This window comes from Gracilinanus agilis, chromosome 1 (genome assembly GCF_016433145.1).
Source record: "Gracilinanus agilis isolate LMUSP501 chromosome 1, AgileGrace, whole genome shotgun sequence".
NCBI lineage: Eukaryota > Metazoa > Chordata > Mammalia > Didelphimorphia > Didelphidae > Gracilinanus > Gracilinanus agilis.
In genome coordinates this window covers 617062218-617078779 of record NC_058130.1, presented here as the reverse complement: position 1 = coordinate 617078779, position 16562 = coordinate 617062218, and the positions used below count along the sequence as shown (strand labels likewise).

At 34.2% G+C, this 16562-nt stretch overlaps 1 protein-coding gene across 4 annotated transcripts in view; it reads left to right on the top strand.

The window, feature by feature from the left end:
- PRPF4B (pre-mRNA processing factor 4B) overlaps positions 1-12220 on the top strand; it is a 66583-nt gene extending 54363 nt beyond the window's left edge. For 2 of the 4 annotated variants that reach the window (XM_044668003.1, XM_044668021.1), the window contains 8 exons: positions 349-502; positions 4149-4263; positions 4884-5035; positions 6189-6275; positions 7756-9062; positions 9570-9655; positions 10429-10473; positions 11932-12220. In XM_044668003.1, the coding sequence (XP_044523938.1) occupies positions 349-502; positions 4149-4263; positions 4884-5035; positions 6189-6275; positions 7756-7959 (712 nt within the window). In that variant the 3' untranslated portion in view covers positions 7960-9062; positions 9570-9655; positions 10429-10473; positions 11932-12220. Of the gene's footprint in view, positions 1-348; positions 503-4148; positions 4264-4358; positions 4397-4883; positions 5036-6188; positions 6276-7755; positions 9063-9569; positions 9656-9924; positions 10040-10428; positions 10474-11931 lie in introns of those variants that run through there. The other 2 variants (XM_044668012.1, XM_044668029.1) reach the window with 2 other exon arrangements.
- Positions 12221-16562: the final 4342 nt, after the last annotated feature.

The window sequence follows — 16562 nt, the reverse complement described above, 5'->3', positions numbered from 1 at the left end:
CTACCTGAAATGAATGCTTTTTGTTTGTTTGCTTTCTCCCTTTGTGGGCGTACTTGTGACTAAGAAAGGACATGGTAAACGTTATATATGAGAGAAAGCCAATGCATTTTTTTTCAGAATGGAGAAAAAGCTAAATTTTTGTAAACAAATGGTTCAGTTATCCAAAAAGTCCTAATCACTCAGTTATTCTCTGTGATACAGAATGGAATTCATTGAATGGAAATATTTTTCTTATGAATTCATATTTTTAATTTAGTATTCCATTGTAATTTTGAAAATATTTTTAATTTTATATTTACATCACACATTTTATAACATGTTTTTTTCTCTCCCCTTTGTTGTAAAAAGTATGAATTTACGAGAGGTATTGAAAAAGTATGGAAAGGATGTTGGTCTCCATATTAAGGCTGTAAGATCCTATAGTCAGCAGTTGTTCTTGGCATTGAAACTCCTTAAAAGGTGCAACATCCTACATGCTGATATCAAGCCAGACAATATCTTGGTAAGTGAAATAACTAATATATTTCAATAAAAGTGTTTCATAATACAACTTGTTCTTGGACATATAATTCTATATCGTATTGAGCAAAACTATACCTCTAAATAATCCCATTTCAAAAAAAGTAAAGTCTTATTACTCAGTAAGAATGGATTTTCCAAAGGAATAGAAATTCATAATTGACCTTTAATATATAAAGAACAGATATTCCATCCTATTTAAATAATGAGCTAAAAGAACATGATGGTATCCCTTCTCTTTCTCCCCCCCCCCCCATATTTATGAATTTACAATTGCTTCATCTTGGCATAAAATAGGTGATTATGAGTTCAGGAAGTCTATGCTTTTGTTTTACACCTGGTAGGTTTTATAGGGAAAGTTTCATTACACACCCAGAGGCTCTGTCTTATGAGGATCATCATAACTAAATGCAGAGGCTCATCACTAAAAGCAGCCATGATGGCCTTCTACAGAGGTGTGAAGGGGTTTTATGAATGGAAGGAGTGTTCACAGTGGTGAAATCTTGAAGTATCTGGGATTAGTCATAGACCTCAAGCATATATAACAATAGCTACCATTTATATAGTACCTACTATGTGCCAGGCACTGTGATAACCCCTTTAGAAAATTCTCATATGATCCTCACCGCAACTCTTGGAGGTAGGGGCTATACTCTTCCCATTTTACAGTTAAAAAAAAAAAACAGGCAAACCACAGATAGGTGACTTGCCCAGGGTCACACAGCTATTAAGTGTCTAAAGATGAATTTGAACTCAGATATTGTTGACTCCACTCTATCCACAGTACTACTTAACTGTCTCTAGGGCTATATTATAGTAGTTATCCACATCTGGCTTCTCAAATTATATTTTGTGATTTTTTTAAGATAATAGTCCTCAACTGACATGACTCATGGGTAGAACAGTTTGTATCAAAATCTTTATCCATGAGCACCAGTCCCACACTATAGTAGTCCTATATTACTTAATTTAATTTGAAATTACCTGATGAGCAGAAGAAATCTAGAAAATTACTATTTCTTGTTATGCTAGCAAGTTAGTGTTTCCCAGGAGTATTTCGGGATCTCATTATTGCTGGTAAAACTTTTTTTTTTTTTTTTTAATTAAACATTATATTTGAAAGGGATCAGTTTCTTTGGGCCTATGAGCAAGTCATTGAAATTCATCTGTAAAATTAGGGATTTGGACTACATGACTTCTTAAGTTCCTTGCAGCTTTACTAAATCTGTTAGCCTTTAAAGATTTTGTCTTGCTGATTTTCTCTTTTGTTACTTCCAATATCCGTAATGATGTGGTGACCTTATATTACTACTTACTTTATGGAATTATTTCTCAAGAAATCCTGTTTCTCAAGGGACTGCGATAGTATCTTCTAATTTCTAGGTCTGTGGGAACTTAGAAGTAACCCCTGGTTTGTTTAAAAGTTTGCTATTGTGTCCTCAGTGCAAATTATATGTCCTACATCTTTGTCTTTAAATATGTGCCTTATTATACCAGTCCCTTTTCATGATCCCTAAGGGAAGCAGTATTGTAAAGCATATTGTGTTGTGACCAGTTTTGACTTTGATAAGATAAGCTGGCAGGCACCTTAATGTTTATTTAGAATTGAAAACAAAAGATATTATTTACATCTTAGAAGAGAGGAATAAATAAACTTACTATATTATTAACTATAATTCCATACAAATATTATTAACTATCAGTTTAATGAAGGAAAAAGCTTCCTACTTAAATGTTAAGATAATTGAGAAAATTTATAGTTGAAGACTTTAATATTTCTTGCCTACAAAATCATCTTTTTTAAAAAACTATTATGAATCTTAACAATGAGAAGTAAATATAGTGCTGTAGTACTGAGTCTATTTCAGAGATTTGCTCAGCCAACTTAAAAGTTCTATTTTGCAGAATGTTCTTTGTGATCTTCTGTCATGGTTGCCCAAGCTTTCATCTGGAATGCCAAATATGAACTTCATTTGGGTGGTCTCCTTTATTTTCCCTTCATTATTCCCAAAAAGAAATTGGGCCTTAGAGAATGGGGATTATAATAAGTCATTGAGTTCAGCAAAAGGTTTATCATTTTAGGGAATGAGTAATATATATAGAAAGGGAAGATGTAGCATATAGCTTGCCTTTAATAGTACCAAATGCCATATGGTACCATATGATGCATACATCACATGCATTTTATTTCAAGAAGTCTTAGTGAGTTCAAACAATTCACTGATAACAGATTGATTTGAAAATTTTCTTTAGAAATTCATTTTAAGCCACTGGCATATTGCTGTAATATATTGTCTCCTAAACATTAAATAAAATTGTTGTTTAAAATACCCTTTGGGGGTCTTGATCAATGACATATGTTAAAACCAGTAGAAATGCATATCGGCCATGGGAAGTGGGGGAGTTCGGGGGGGGGTGAAGGGGAAAGTAAGAGCATAAATTATGTAACCATGTTAACTTTTCTAAAAAATAAATATTAGTAAATGTTAAAAAATAAAATAATAAAATACCCTTTGGGGGACAGCTGAGTAGTAGCTCAGTGGATTGAGAGCCAGGCCTAGAGACGGGAGGTCCTAGGTTCAAATCCAGCCTCAGACACTTCCCAGCTGTGTGACCCTGGGCAAGTCACTTGATCCCCATTGCCCACCCTTACCACTCTTCCATCTAGGAGCCAATACACAGAAGTTAAGGGTATAAAATAAAATAAAATACCATTTGGCTTTCAGTGGCTTCCAGCTTCAAGAGTTATTTTTATTTTGCCAGTAATCAAATCAATAAGTTTATTAATTACTCTGGCACCATTTCTTGAACAACTGTATGCTCGTGGATAACTGGACATTATATTTACATGTTTTTGGGGTGGGGAAAGTAGCCTGAGTTCAAGTTCCAACTCAGAATTTGTGTGTGTCTTTTTTAAAGGGGGGAAGGGACTCTGGAATATGAATTATCTTCACTTGTTAATCCTGAACATGCTTCTGACTCATGAGTGGCAGCAGTCATGGGAGCAACTACCAGCCTTTCTCAGCAGATGTCACTGTTACTGTGTATGTTGAAATATTTGAAAAGGGAAGAAAACAAATGACTAATATAAAATTCATATTCTTAAATGTTTGCTGTTTTCCTGACTAATATCTTATGTGGGAGGAGGGGGAAGGATGTTTTTCAAATTCCTTCTTTTTCCCAAGTGATTTATATAAATTTGACTATTCCAGCACCTTTGGATGAAGATACATTTTGACATGGTGTAATGGATCTGCCTTTGCTTTCATTGAAGTTACATCAATAATTAATTTCTTATTCATCTAATATATAGCAACTACTAATTCAGGGAAATTTTAAAAGATATTAGCCTCTAGATTTCTTCTTTCTTGTATTTTTACAGTATCTAGAAAAATGGAATTAAATAACTTTGCCCAACATATCATCACTGAAAAAAACCTTGCTAAAATGTAATCAAGTAAAAAATGTTTCTTATGTTTCTTTTTAGATTATTATATAGCAGCAAATACAAACTTAGTTTAAAATGAAGTTCTGTGAATGAGTCAGTCTAACTTCCCAGTGCTCATGTGTTCTTGTTTTGTTTTAGTTATCCATGGATCTAGCAACATTTTCTTGATAATGTTTTGCAGGTTAATGAATCAAAAACTATTCTAAAGCTTTGTGACTTTGGATCAGCTTCACATGTTGCAGATAATGACATTACACCCTATCTCGTCAGTAGATTTTATCGTGCTCCTGAAATTAGTAAGTTTCTCCACATATCCTTTTGCTCTGGGGCCATCACATGCTGTGGAAACAGCATATTTAATTTCTAAGTACTGTTTTCCATCGTACTTCAGCAGCTGCTCGAGCTCATTCATGAGGAAGGGAACCGTAGCAAGTTCAACCTCCTCAATTGGAATGATGGTAGTTGTGACAGGAGTCTTGATCATGTCGGGCAAGAGTAGCAAAACAATTGTGGAAAATCCTCGACTTTAGAAGACTGCTCTTGATTATTCAAGGTCTGATTATCAAATTTGTGGATTATCTGGGACCTTTGCTTTTTCTCCTCCCTCCTGTTGGCTTGTATTCTGATTTTACTGTTCATTAGCACCTCTGCCAGAGGTGGGAATGGAAGAGGAGGTGAAACATATTTTTTGCTGGGTTTTTGTTTTTGTTTTTAGGTTCTCTGTTAAAAAGATTGGTGGGAGAAAAGTTCAATCAAATTATTGAAACTTGAGTATGGGAAGTTATATGTGTTATTTTCCTAAGCTAAACTTCAGTTCCCAATTAATATGAATGATTGAGTTGTACTTTATTATTATTATAGCCACCACCTCATTGATTTTTGAACTTAGTTTTATTAAAATTTCTTTCTATTTCAGTTATAGGAAAAAGCTATGACTATGGTATAGATATGTGGTCTGTAGGCTGCACACTATATGAACTTTATACTGGAAAAATATTATTTCCTGGTAAAACCAATAATCATATGTTGAAACTTGCTATGGACCTCAAAGGGAAAATGCCAAATAAGGTAAGAATTTAGTAGATATGTTCTTCCCACCCCAACCCCCTACTTTTCTAGATGGTCTTCAGTAATAATTGTACATGGAGAAATGGTCACTGTGGCCATAGCAAAATTTAGGTTAAAAAAGTTAAGACTAAATCATAATTCTTTTTTGCTGCTCCCTTTTCCTCCTCCCTTTAAGATCTTTTTTAAGTATAAGAATAAGGTGGCTATTAATGCCAGAGTAGACATGCTCATCAGCTTATTTGTATTTGTCCCCATACCTCCTTAATTTTCTATACCTCTACTGCTTTTTAATTGTAATATATGATCTCTTCTTCTGAACTTCAGCTGAAAAACAGAAGACCTGGCAAAATATGTGATAGGGTAGGATCACAGGTAGTAAGAAGTGAAAGAATTTCAATCCAGAATTTGGAGTGATTTGGGGACTGGGGGGGAAAGAAAGGTAACATTTGTATTTGGAGCTGGGTATGATGACTTCTAATGGTAAAATAATTCCTAATTGTTTCCTATTTGTGTCTACCTTTTCCTTAAAATTGTCACTTGTATAACAAAATATGGTGGAAATGGTAGCTAAGAAAGTGGGTTAAAAAAAGGAATTGGTGGATATGCCTCGAAAGAACATAATAGATTTATTTAAGAAGTGGGAGTTATTTCATTTTGAAAGATTAAAAAAAATTTTGGTTAAAGAGGAATGGGCAGAAGTTGTGTTTTCCTTCCAGGTTTAAGATTTTGTGAATAAGGTTGAAATTACTTGATTTGGGAAATTTTTTAAATGGCTCTCCCATTCCACCATCCTCTGAATTATTACTAGTTTTGAAAGACTATCTTTATTTTTCTGTTATGGCAAGATTGCCTGAAATAAATGAGCTTCTGAATGGCCCTTGAAATTTTTAATCCTGAAAGGACCCCAAGTGGCATTTATTGTAGTGGAAATTACATTGACATATATCATGGGAGATATTAAGAAAGATACAAAGCTATTTCATTTAATTTTTAGAACTCATATTAAAAATCTTGGAACTAGAAGAGATCTTTTACTCTTTTTACAGATGAATAAATTAGGCTTAGAGGTAAAATAATGGCAAAGACTTGTAAAAAGTTAAAGTTAATAGTAGGTCTGTATCTCATGATAGTCCAAATGCATTTTTTCTTTCAGATGATAAGAAAAGGTGTGTTCAAAGATCAGCATTTTGATCAGAATCTCAACTTCATGTACATAGAAGTAGATAAAGTAACAGAAAGGGTAAGTCTGTTTTAAATTGTGCTTTGCTAAACAGTAACTATTTCCAAATATGAGGTTGAATGCTAGGACTTATGACCAAAAGCAACTGACAATTTTCATTTCTGCTCTATAGGGGCATTTATTTACATTTGGCCTGATATCTCTATCTCTCTCTCTCTCTCTCTCTCTCTCTCTCTCTCTCTCTCTCTCTCTCTCTCTCTCTCTCTNACACACACACACACACACACACACACACACACACACACACACACACACACACACCCTTTACTCTATACGTGATGCTAAAACACCAAATGGAGCTGTTTTTCTAGAATAATATTTGTTTACATATATATTATTTTCGTGTTTTTTTAAGCATAGGTCATATATTCAACCTTCTTTGATTATCTTATATAATTTTTAGAATGCTTTTAAGATTTGCAAGGTACTTGACATTGTTTATTTGAGTTTCACAACAGCCATGTGAAATTGATAATTATGGGTATTGTCCACATTTTACAGAGAGAAAATTGAGCCTCTGAGAAGTTAAATAATTTGCTCAGGATCATTTCTGAGTCAATTTAGGGCTGAGTGTGAGGACTTTCTATCCCAGTGTAATTACTTTTTCAAAGTATAATTCAAATAGCAAATAATACTTACTAGTTTTTTACAGCTTTCTAGGCAGTAGATATTATAGAATATTCCTTTAGCATTTTAATATTTGAAATATTAATATCACATACTGGGTGATAGTTTATGCTAGAGTTCTGTGTAAAGATGAGAGACACGGGGGCAAGCTAGGTGGCTCAATGAATAGAGGGGCAATTCTGGAGATGGGAGGTTCTAGTTCAAATCTTGCCTCAAACTCTTCCCAACTGTATGACTCTGGACAAAGTTACTTAACTTTAGTTGCCTAGCCCTCTTAGCACTCTTGTGCCTTGGAACTGAATACTTAGTATCAATTCTAAGTAGACGGCATGGTGTTTGTTTTTTTTTTTTTTTTTTTTTTAAGATTTTAAAAGATGAGTGTCATGGTAGCTTTTTAAGATAAAGAATTTTTTTTTTAAACTCTTACCTTCCATCTTGAAGTCAATACTGTGTATTGGCTTTAAGGCAGAAGAGTGGTGAGGGCTAGGTAATGGGGGTCAAGTGACTTGCCCAGGGTCACACAGCTAGGAAGTGTCTGAGGTCACATTTGAACCCAGGAACTCCTGTCTCTAGGCCTGGCTCTCAAACCACTGAGCCACCCAGCTGCCCCCTAAGATAAAGAATTTTTACTGTTGTACATTTAGACTATTGATTGAGCTTTTCCCAATTATTTAAATAGTTTTAATTATTCAAATAAATTGCCTTTTTAAAGGAATAGGCAATGAGAATGGGTAAGCTGAAGGACAGTAAAAGTGGTTTTTTTCTTACATTTTGACTAGGAAATAGTCTGCATTTCAATATAGAATTTTCTCATTAATTTTGATGTAAATATTATAAATGTCACCATTTTTAGGAGAAAGTTACTGTCATGAGCACCATTAATCCTACCAAGGACCTCTTGGCTGATTTGATTGGGTGCCAGAGACTTCCTGAAGACCAACGCAAAAAAGTACACCAGCTAAAGGACTTGTTGGACCAGATCTTAATGTTGGACCCAGCTAAACGAATTAGCATCAACCAGGCTCTACAGCATGCCTTCATCCAGGAAAAAATTTAAATGAGATGAAGAAGCTCAAAGGGTTTGAGTAATTAAAATACAAAGACTGAAGAAATTTCACAGCAGTTTATTAATGTATATAAACTTATAAATATTTCCCCTGCAAATTGAGGAAGCATGATATATTTGAATTAACACCAAGGCTGATATTTCTTTTAGAAATGTTAGAGTAAATCTGTTTGTGTCTTATGTGAAAATTTTCACTGTAGAACTGTTTTAATTGCTGAGACTGCACACAAGTACAGTGCTAATGTAAATGGTTGCAGTTCACATCAAAAGGAAAAAATATCTGTTATAAAATGAACAGTAATACTGGGTGGATGATTGGTTTTTTAGCAGACTTGGCTTCATTTTTGTCTTAAAAGGAAAAAAAAAAGGCCAGCATAAATGCTGTTTATATTCACGTTTTCCTAGGTGTGTGTGTGCAGGCCACAGCAGCATGCCCTTGGTGTAGTCAGTGCCGAAAGGGGTCTGTTCCTTCTTGAGCCTGCCTGCAGGGATGGTCTCCTCTTTTAAAGCAGGTTGTGTACAACTTTCAGTACACTGAAGGTAAGCTAAACCATCAACATCACTGGTGTTTTAAGATGTTATTTTACTGGAACAACTGGCAAATAAGGGACAATAGCTTTGTGGCAGAATTCCCTGCATGTTCAATAACTGATCTTGTTTTATTTTTTGGCATTGCAACTGTGGCATAGTTACAACTTCTGTTCTGTTCATCACATTTAAAATTTGGAGAGTGCGCGCTTGATGGGTAAAGCGCCTTCAGTGTACTGTTTCTTATTACTTTAATTTTTTAAATCAACTTGCTATAGACTTTGTATACATTTTGTTAAATACAGTTCCCAATGACATAGAACCAATACTTACAGTTTTCATTTACTAATTATAAATGTTGGGGTCTAATTCTGAAAGTCCTCATTTAAAAGTTAGATAGACAACATAATGAAATTTTTAACTATTTGTATGTCATTTTGAAAGTGTACTGCTTTATGGTAAAAGTGTTTCATTTGTTCATTGTTTTCATTATTTGTGATCATGTTGTCTTTCAATACAGGCATAAACCTTCCACTCTTGAACAAAGCAGCTGCTTTTTAAAAGCGGTAATTGCTTCTTTACCTTTTATTTCTTTTGTAAATGAAGCTTTTCTTTAAGAAATGTGACTTTAAAGTGTTGTCTATTACATAAAACAGTTGACACTCACTTATTGTAAAGTGAAGATTGTTCTGCTGCATGTAAAGTGGACCATGCAGATTTCTGTATGTTTTCAGTATGCATCATTAGATAATAAAGTCTTTTGTGAACAAGGCATTTGTAGCCATTTTTAAAAGTTTTTGTCTTCACTTGCTGGTAAGTCAGATAATCCGTAAAAGTTGAAAGCAACCTTCCATTTTTTTTTTATAAATTCTTTATCTAAAGGAATTAGTAAAGATATGAATCTTAAGTTCATGTAAGGCAAATAATTAGACTCCTAATTATTTTTGTAAAATCCTACAGATACTGTGAGCTTTCAATGTAGTGCATTTTTTCCTGTAGGTTATGGGGTTTAATTCAGGATATAACTAATGTTTTTGCTGTTTTCTCACTTTTCCTTTTGATGGTGCTGAAAGAAAAAAAGAAAGCGGGGCACAGGCCATTCAACGCCTTCTCCAGGGGGCCTGATTTGCTGAGACACCAACTTCACCTTCTTAACAAGGTTATTTCTGACAGCATGTGTAGATAAACATTAGCAAAAAGTTAAAAGAAATCATTTAAATCAGTTTGGTTTTTCAATACCAAGAAACAAGAACTTAGTAAAAATCAGTAGTACTTTTTAAATGATAGGGAACTATCAAGTTTAGTCTATTTGTTGAGCAATAAAAATAATTACTTGTTTACCTGACAAGTATGGAAAATCGACTTTTTTAGGTTTTTAAATAGTTTAACAAATAGTAAATGGGTTTTTTTTTGTTGTTGTTCACCTAGGCACGTATTTACAACAAACATACACATTTGGTGCATTCAAGGATGGAAAATCAGAACAGCAGGCATTCTGCTGGTGGGTTGTGCCCCATTAAGGACATGAAACTACAACAGGCAGGTGATGGGTGATGTAACATTTAGCTATCTGAACCTACAACCTGTCTCTTCATAATCCAGTCCTTAAAACCAGTATCATTTTTTAAATATTACGTCTTTTTAATTAAGACAACCTAAAATGCAGCTTTTGTATCATGGACTATTAGCTATAGTTGTTCCAGTGTCCTTTATTATACATAGGTGATAACATGCTGCACATTTCAATCTTCTCATAACAATTCCCTACAGATATAATTTGATGCTTCTGCTGATTTCATAGCACCATTTGACATCATTATTTAGTAATGAAATATAACATCCACTAGAAACACTTCACCTTATACCTTCAAAGCATATTAACTATTCCTTAAAAACATAAAGTTGCTTGTTTACTTGTTCTTTGTGTTGTAGGTGCAGTTCAAGGAAGATGACGACAACCAGAAGACATGAGCTAAGGTTTCTGTCCTATAAAAGATACAAAAAATACTCTCCATTTAGTTTTGTCTAATTTTTTAGTTTTCAGCATTCCGATTTAGGTTTCATGTTTTTGTACTCTTGATGATTCCTAGAATAGTACTACTATTGTGACGTTCATCTGTAAGGTGTTCTTGTTTGATGGTTGTGCTTTTTCTTTGTTTGGAATGAAGGAAGAGCATAAAATGGAGCAGAATTGTGACCCCTAAGGTCCAGCTCTAAATCTTATGTTCCTCTCATTTGAAGTTTTTCCATTTAAAGTTTTTCACATTTTTTTTCCTTTTTAAAGGCAGCCAGTAATGACATTACTTATGTAAATTACATATTTTAAAAATATAACTTCAGAATTATTTCCCAAGAACTATTGGGAGTAGGGAAGGGAGAGAATCAGTTACCAGAATATCTTTTCTTCAACCTTAACTCGTTGAGTAGTTAGGCTACATGAAGTTGGCAGAAAAGAAGACTACTTTACCTATTAGTAATACTTAATCTTTAAAAGCCTTATTTTTAAAGAAAGTACTCCACTAATGGTCTTGAAATTTTCTGTTCCTTCACCACTATAAATTCTAAGGGGTGTGTAGTAGTAGGTGTGAAGAGCTCTTGAGACATGGATGCCTAGCTTTTTTTTAAATTTCCCTCATGTACAGCATTTAGTGTTGTGGCAGAGGGATTAAATTAATAAAAAATATTGAAACCATCATTTATGAAGATCTTTCACGTTCCTGTCAACCCCTTATAGTTATCCTCCATTTATGGCTATGCTGACTTCTCCAGTTTTTAGGCTTTCTAATTTTAAAAATCCCAGATTTTAGAAAATGATGTAATAATACTATCTATCATGCTCTCCTGTAATTAAGTACAGTTCACATTCTTAATGATTTTTGTAAATGGTCTTTGAACTTGTGGCAGTTTTATAGTACTGACAAATTGACTGACCTGTTAAAATGTCATGCAGAAGATAAAAAATTTGTTCTGTTTCATTCCAACATTTGCCTTCCCCATATTCTGCTTTACCCGTACTTTATTTTCAGAGTACTTGATCAGAAGCACTGTGGCTGTAGAGGCTAATGACATTTCTGTCATAAAAATAATCTTTTTGCATAATAAAAATTTAGGACAAGAAATATACCTTTTCATTGTTGGTAAAGAGGTATGGCTGCTTCCTTTTTGAAGCATATCATTAAATTAGAAATGTGTACAATAAATACTACATTATACCAAGTGCCTTAACCCTATTCTCCACCTGCCAAAGGCATGAGTTTTAAACTTTTACTTCTCCTGGATGGAATGTATTATTTTATTGGAATAGTCACCAAATTCATTTGTGTTTACTGTGTCATAATGTATTCTTAAGTTGATCTATAAGTACTTTGCAATCATTTTTGTAGGTAAAATAGCATGCTATCCCTTTCTTAATTTCTCTTTTCCCTCTGTATATAGGGTAAGTGACTGTTCTTCTGAAGAACCTTTTGCATTTAAATGATCAAGATATGGGAGCCTGTTCTCTGCAAAATTGAAGATACATCCTAACTATTTCATGACATATTGAACTGGAATAAGCATTAAGTGGCACATTTTCTTGGCCTAGTTACTGGTACTTAACTAAATGTGCCTCTTTACTACCCTGTAGTCTCTTCTTTTTTTCTCCTTCATCTGAGTTACTGGTATTATGTACTCCTTCACTTTAGAAGAATGATCTTTAAAAACATTTCCAAACTACTAAGTGCAAGATACTGTTTTAAGTATTTGTTGTTTTTTTCCTTTTGATAGGTATTACAATAGTTGATTCTCATAGTAGCAAAACCATATGCTGTAACCTTAAATTTATTAATTAATAAAATGTTTAGGTGTTTAAATATTGCTGTTTAGCCTTTACTACCCCAAAATAACTTCAAAAGATATACCAGCTTCTTTTTTTTTTTTAACCTCAAATCATTACAGTTTCTTAAATCAAGAAAAATAACAGCATAAATCTCAAATACAAGAGTAATGTATATTTCTTCCACTAAAGGACTTATTTACTTGGCTCTTTTGGCTATCTTTGATCTTGGGGTTGATGGGTTAATTTTTTTCCTGACTGGTCTTAAAGTATAGGAGTACTGGGGAAAATAGCAATAACATTAATTTATTCCTTTAGAAATGGGTTGCTTACTGCCATGCTTGCTCAAAAAACCCATTATATGAAGGTTTGGGGATTGGAAAGGGCACTTAATCTATATAGTTCATTTCCTATCCTCCACCCCAGAACTGGAATGAACCAATTTCTCATAAAAATTATTGAGAATTTTATAATGCCTTCTTGACCCAAGTCATAATTCACCATCCCTTAACTTAGATTTGTTGTTTTCTGAATAAATATTTTAATGTAGTAAGCTACTGTAAACTACATTGCTGCCATATTAATACTGTACTATATCACTTGCCATAAATATTTTAAGACATTTAATCTTATATATTTTATAGCCTAGAAGTTTTTTAAAAAAGTTAAAAGTCCTAAGAAATCTGCTTTGGAGGGATAGATTTCATATCTTTCTAGTTGTTTGCATGCTACTGTATAGATGAAAAAAGCAACTGCTTAAAATACAGTAAGAAGTAAGGCAAGTAGTATAGGATATCAGATTAGAATATGGATAAATTATCCCAAGTTTTATAAGGACCCTTAAGTGAAGACACTCCAATTGGAGCATCCCAAGACATAGTCTTGATTATTTTTAAATTATCTAGTCTTCATTTTCTAGATTTTGATTCACTTTTGTGCTTATTTGCTCTATATCTAACCAGACGGTGGGCCTGTGGGAGCTCACAATGTAAAAATATTTCAATATACTTGCATTAGAAGCAATCAGCTTTCAAGCAAGGATAATTTGAATTGGGGGGGGGGTCGTTTAACAAAATTTTGTAGTTGTAAGGAAGAGTATACAGGAAAGCATAAGTGAACTCTTTAAAATTGAAGGACATGAAACATAAGCTCTTTGGAACCAAAGAGTACAAATATGACCTTTCTGCTTTTATCAGTTTGAATTGTATAACATGGTAGAACTTCTGAATCTAGCTCTAAATAAATATGCTTCTCCATGAATATGCTGTGTGTGTGTGTTTGTTTGTTAAGGGTAAAGGTTGATAATGGGCTGGGTTTGTTTTTTGAAATTTCATTAAATGGGATGAAATTAATGCTCTTAAGTTTCAATATCTTTTTTACCCAATTTTCTTTGTTGATTTTTAATAATGCAGAAGTGGGATTGGAAGGATGTATAGGGAAGGGAGCTGAATGTAAAATCACATCAGAATTTAATAATCACTTATCACCTGGAGAGCTATATAGTTTCCTTCACACAGAGATGTTTTAGAGCCCTGACGTATAGGGTAACAGGCATCTATGAGATGATATTAGACATTAAGTTCTTACTGTTAGGCACTGAGGATACAAAGATAAAACATTCTGCTCTCCTAATCCCAACCAACACTTTGAAAAGGAATTGGCACCCATGCTACAAATTATGCAGAGGGGAGAGTGCAAACAGTGAAATGAGAGAAATTTGAGGTGGGAGGGTATCTGAAAAGACTTAAGCTGGGACTTGAAAAAAACTGAAGAGAATTCAACAGGTATTTGGGGACATTTTAAGCTCTATTTAAACTATTACCTAGAAGAGCTACATCTTTTAAAGGCACAAGAATTAAGCACTTGGGTAGCAACTAGTTCTGTGACTATTCAGAAGACTTGGGGTGCAGTGAATTCTTGAACACTTAAACTATGTGGTCCTGGGCAAGGCACAACCTCGGTCTGCCTCTTGTAAAATGGAGATGATGGTACCTCTCAGGATTGTTATAAGCATACAATATTTGTAAAATGCTGTGTAAACATTAATGGGTTATATATTATTATTGTTAATGGGGCACGTTCCTATTTTTTATCACCATTGGATTTCTGACTTTTCATCTGGCCAGTCTGTACCTCCCCAGGCAACCTGTGAGCCTTGCTCCTGGGGACTTGCCATACTAATGCCTAATAACTTTGTGGATACTCAGTCAACTGATTGGGATTAATCTGATAATTTCAAAGCTTAAGAGCCTCGAGCTCCCTGGTAGCAGGGTTAACAGGCATATCCCACCATGATGCTCTGGTTGCTCTTTACATGTAAATAAAAAAGAGGTAGTAGACCCCATAAGACCTGGGTTCCTCGTCCCAACTGACACCAGCCATGTTAGCAGTTCTATAACCTCAATGTCTGCCCTAGGCAACTAAGACGTAAGTGAGCTATTAATATGTTTTGGTTGAGAGAGCTTTTTGCACTGTAGAGAGGGAAAAGGATGCTATGCTTTAGCTGACCTTTTTTTTCTGACATGCAGTAGTCACCTTTCATCTCACTCTTTTTCAAATATTACAGCCTTCTAACAAGGATCAGGTCCTCTTGTCACTGCTGTTGGATCATAGTATTTAAAGAAAAACTAGATAAGATCTTTGAGACCATTCAGTCTAGCCTCTTTATAGGCCAAGAAGCCCTACTGCATCATCCCTCCTACATCAAGGATGGCCATTCAATCTCATATTTCATGCTTCTTGTGATAGAGATGTCTTTGAAGGCATCTGCTTTGGAAGCTTTATTTTATAATTCTGAAAGTCACTTTTTACATTGCTTCAAAATCTGGATTCTTATACTTTATGCCCTTTGAGTTGAGTCTTAGTTTTTATAGTATGTGGAGTCTACCACAAATTTGCTACCTCTTCTATATGAGTCAAGTATTAGAAAAGGTGAACTTTAACCACTGAGGTTTAACATGTAAATTCATGTTATTTGATACATTTAAGTTTTATGTGCAACAAATGAGAGGCACATCAGAAAAAAAAAACAGACTGAATCGGGGGTAAGAGTACGAGAATTCACTTTGACACTGTTTGAAAACTAACTGCAAAACATTGCCAAATGCTATGAAGATAAGCAGTTAAACAAGACACAGTCAAGTATATTATCTAATAGGATAATAATAGGATAAGATGGTCAGAACAAGAATGAAGTGTTCAGTGAAGATGACTGGATAATGAACATTAAGTGAGGTTTGCCTGGGTGGAGAAGTGAGGAAAGCAGAAATGGATAATCGGGTGAAATGCAGAAGTTGTGAAGGAATACAATGTTCTTTAGGTTATAAATGAGTAACACATTAGATTCATTGTCCATTACAAAAGGAATTGACAGCACTTGCACTGTAGGGAAGAAAAGGGGTGCTATGCTTTAGCTGGCCTTTTTGCAGGTTTTTTTTCTGACATGCAGTAGTCACCTTTCATCTCTCACCCTTTTTCAAATATTACAACCATTCACCAAATAACCATCAAAACCAAAGCCTATGAGTCAAGAAAATGTCGAAAAATCATGGATGAATGCATGGACTTGAACTTCCCCATTAGATTCTTTTTCTACCTATTCACTAATTCATGAAGAGAAGACTTAGATGTTCCACCATTAGTTTAGAATGTTAACATAATTTCTAGAAACTTATAAAGTATTTATCTTTATTCTACTATCATGGAGGGTGCAAGTTGTAGAGAAGAGAGGACTGGTTGCTCTAATTTGTTAAAGTGAAATTTGATTTATCACATTTTGTTCTACACTTGGCATTTTCAAGCCATTAGGCTGGCATTTGAGGGTAGTAGTGGTTGCATAATACCAAATTTCACTTGGTTAGGAAAATGGCCAGTGTCACACTTATTTCATGCTCCAATCTGCTCTATAGAGGCAGCCAGGGATAATGGAAATCCTGATGAGACTAGGCAAATGTATGTGCTTTGACCTGTATGTGCTTCAGTCAACTGCAGGATTTACCTACAAAGTCAATGGTCTGCAATGGTGAAGGAATGAAAGGGGGGTAGTTTCCTACAATGACTAAATCACAGATTGTTTCTTATTCCTATTTTCTCTCTGAAACTAGTGGATCTAATCTCAGATCTTTCTAATACGTCATTCAGCATGCTTTTTAAAAGCACCTAAAAAGGCATAAGGGCTTAAAAAAGTAGATAGTATATTAATTTTGCCCATGAGTTGGTATAACCGCTTTCGTTTAAAATGTTAACATGAACC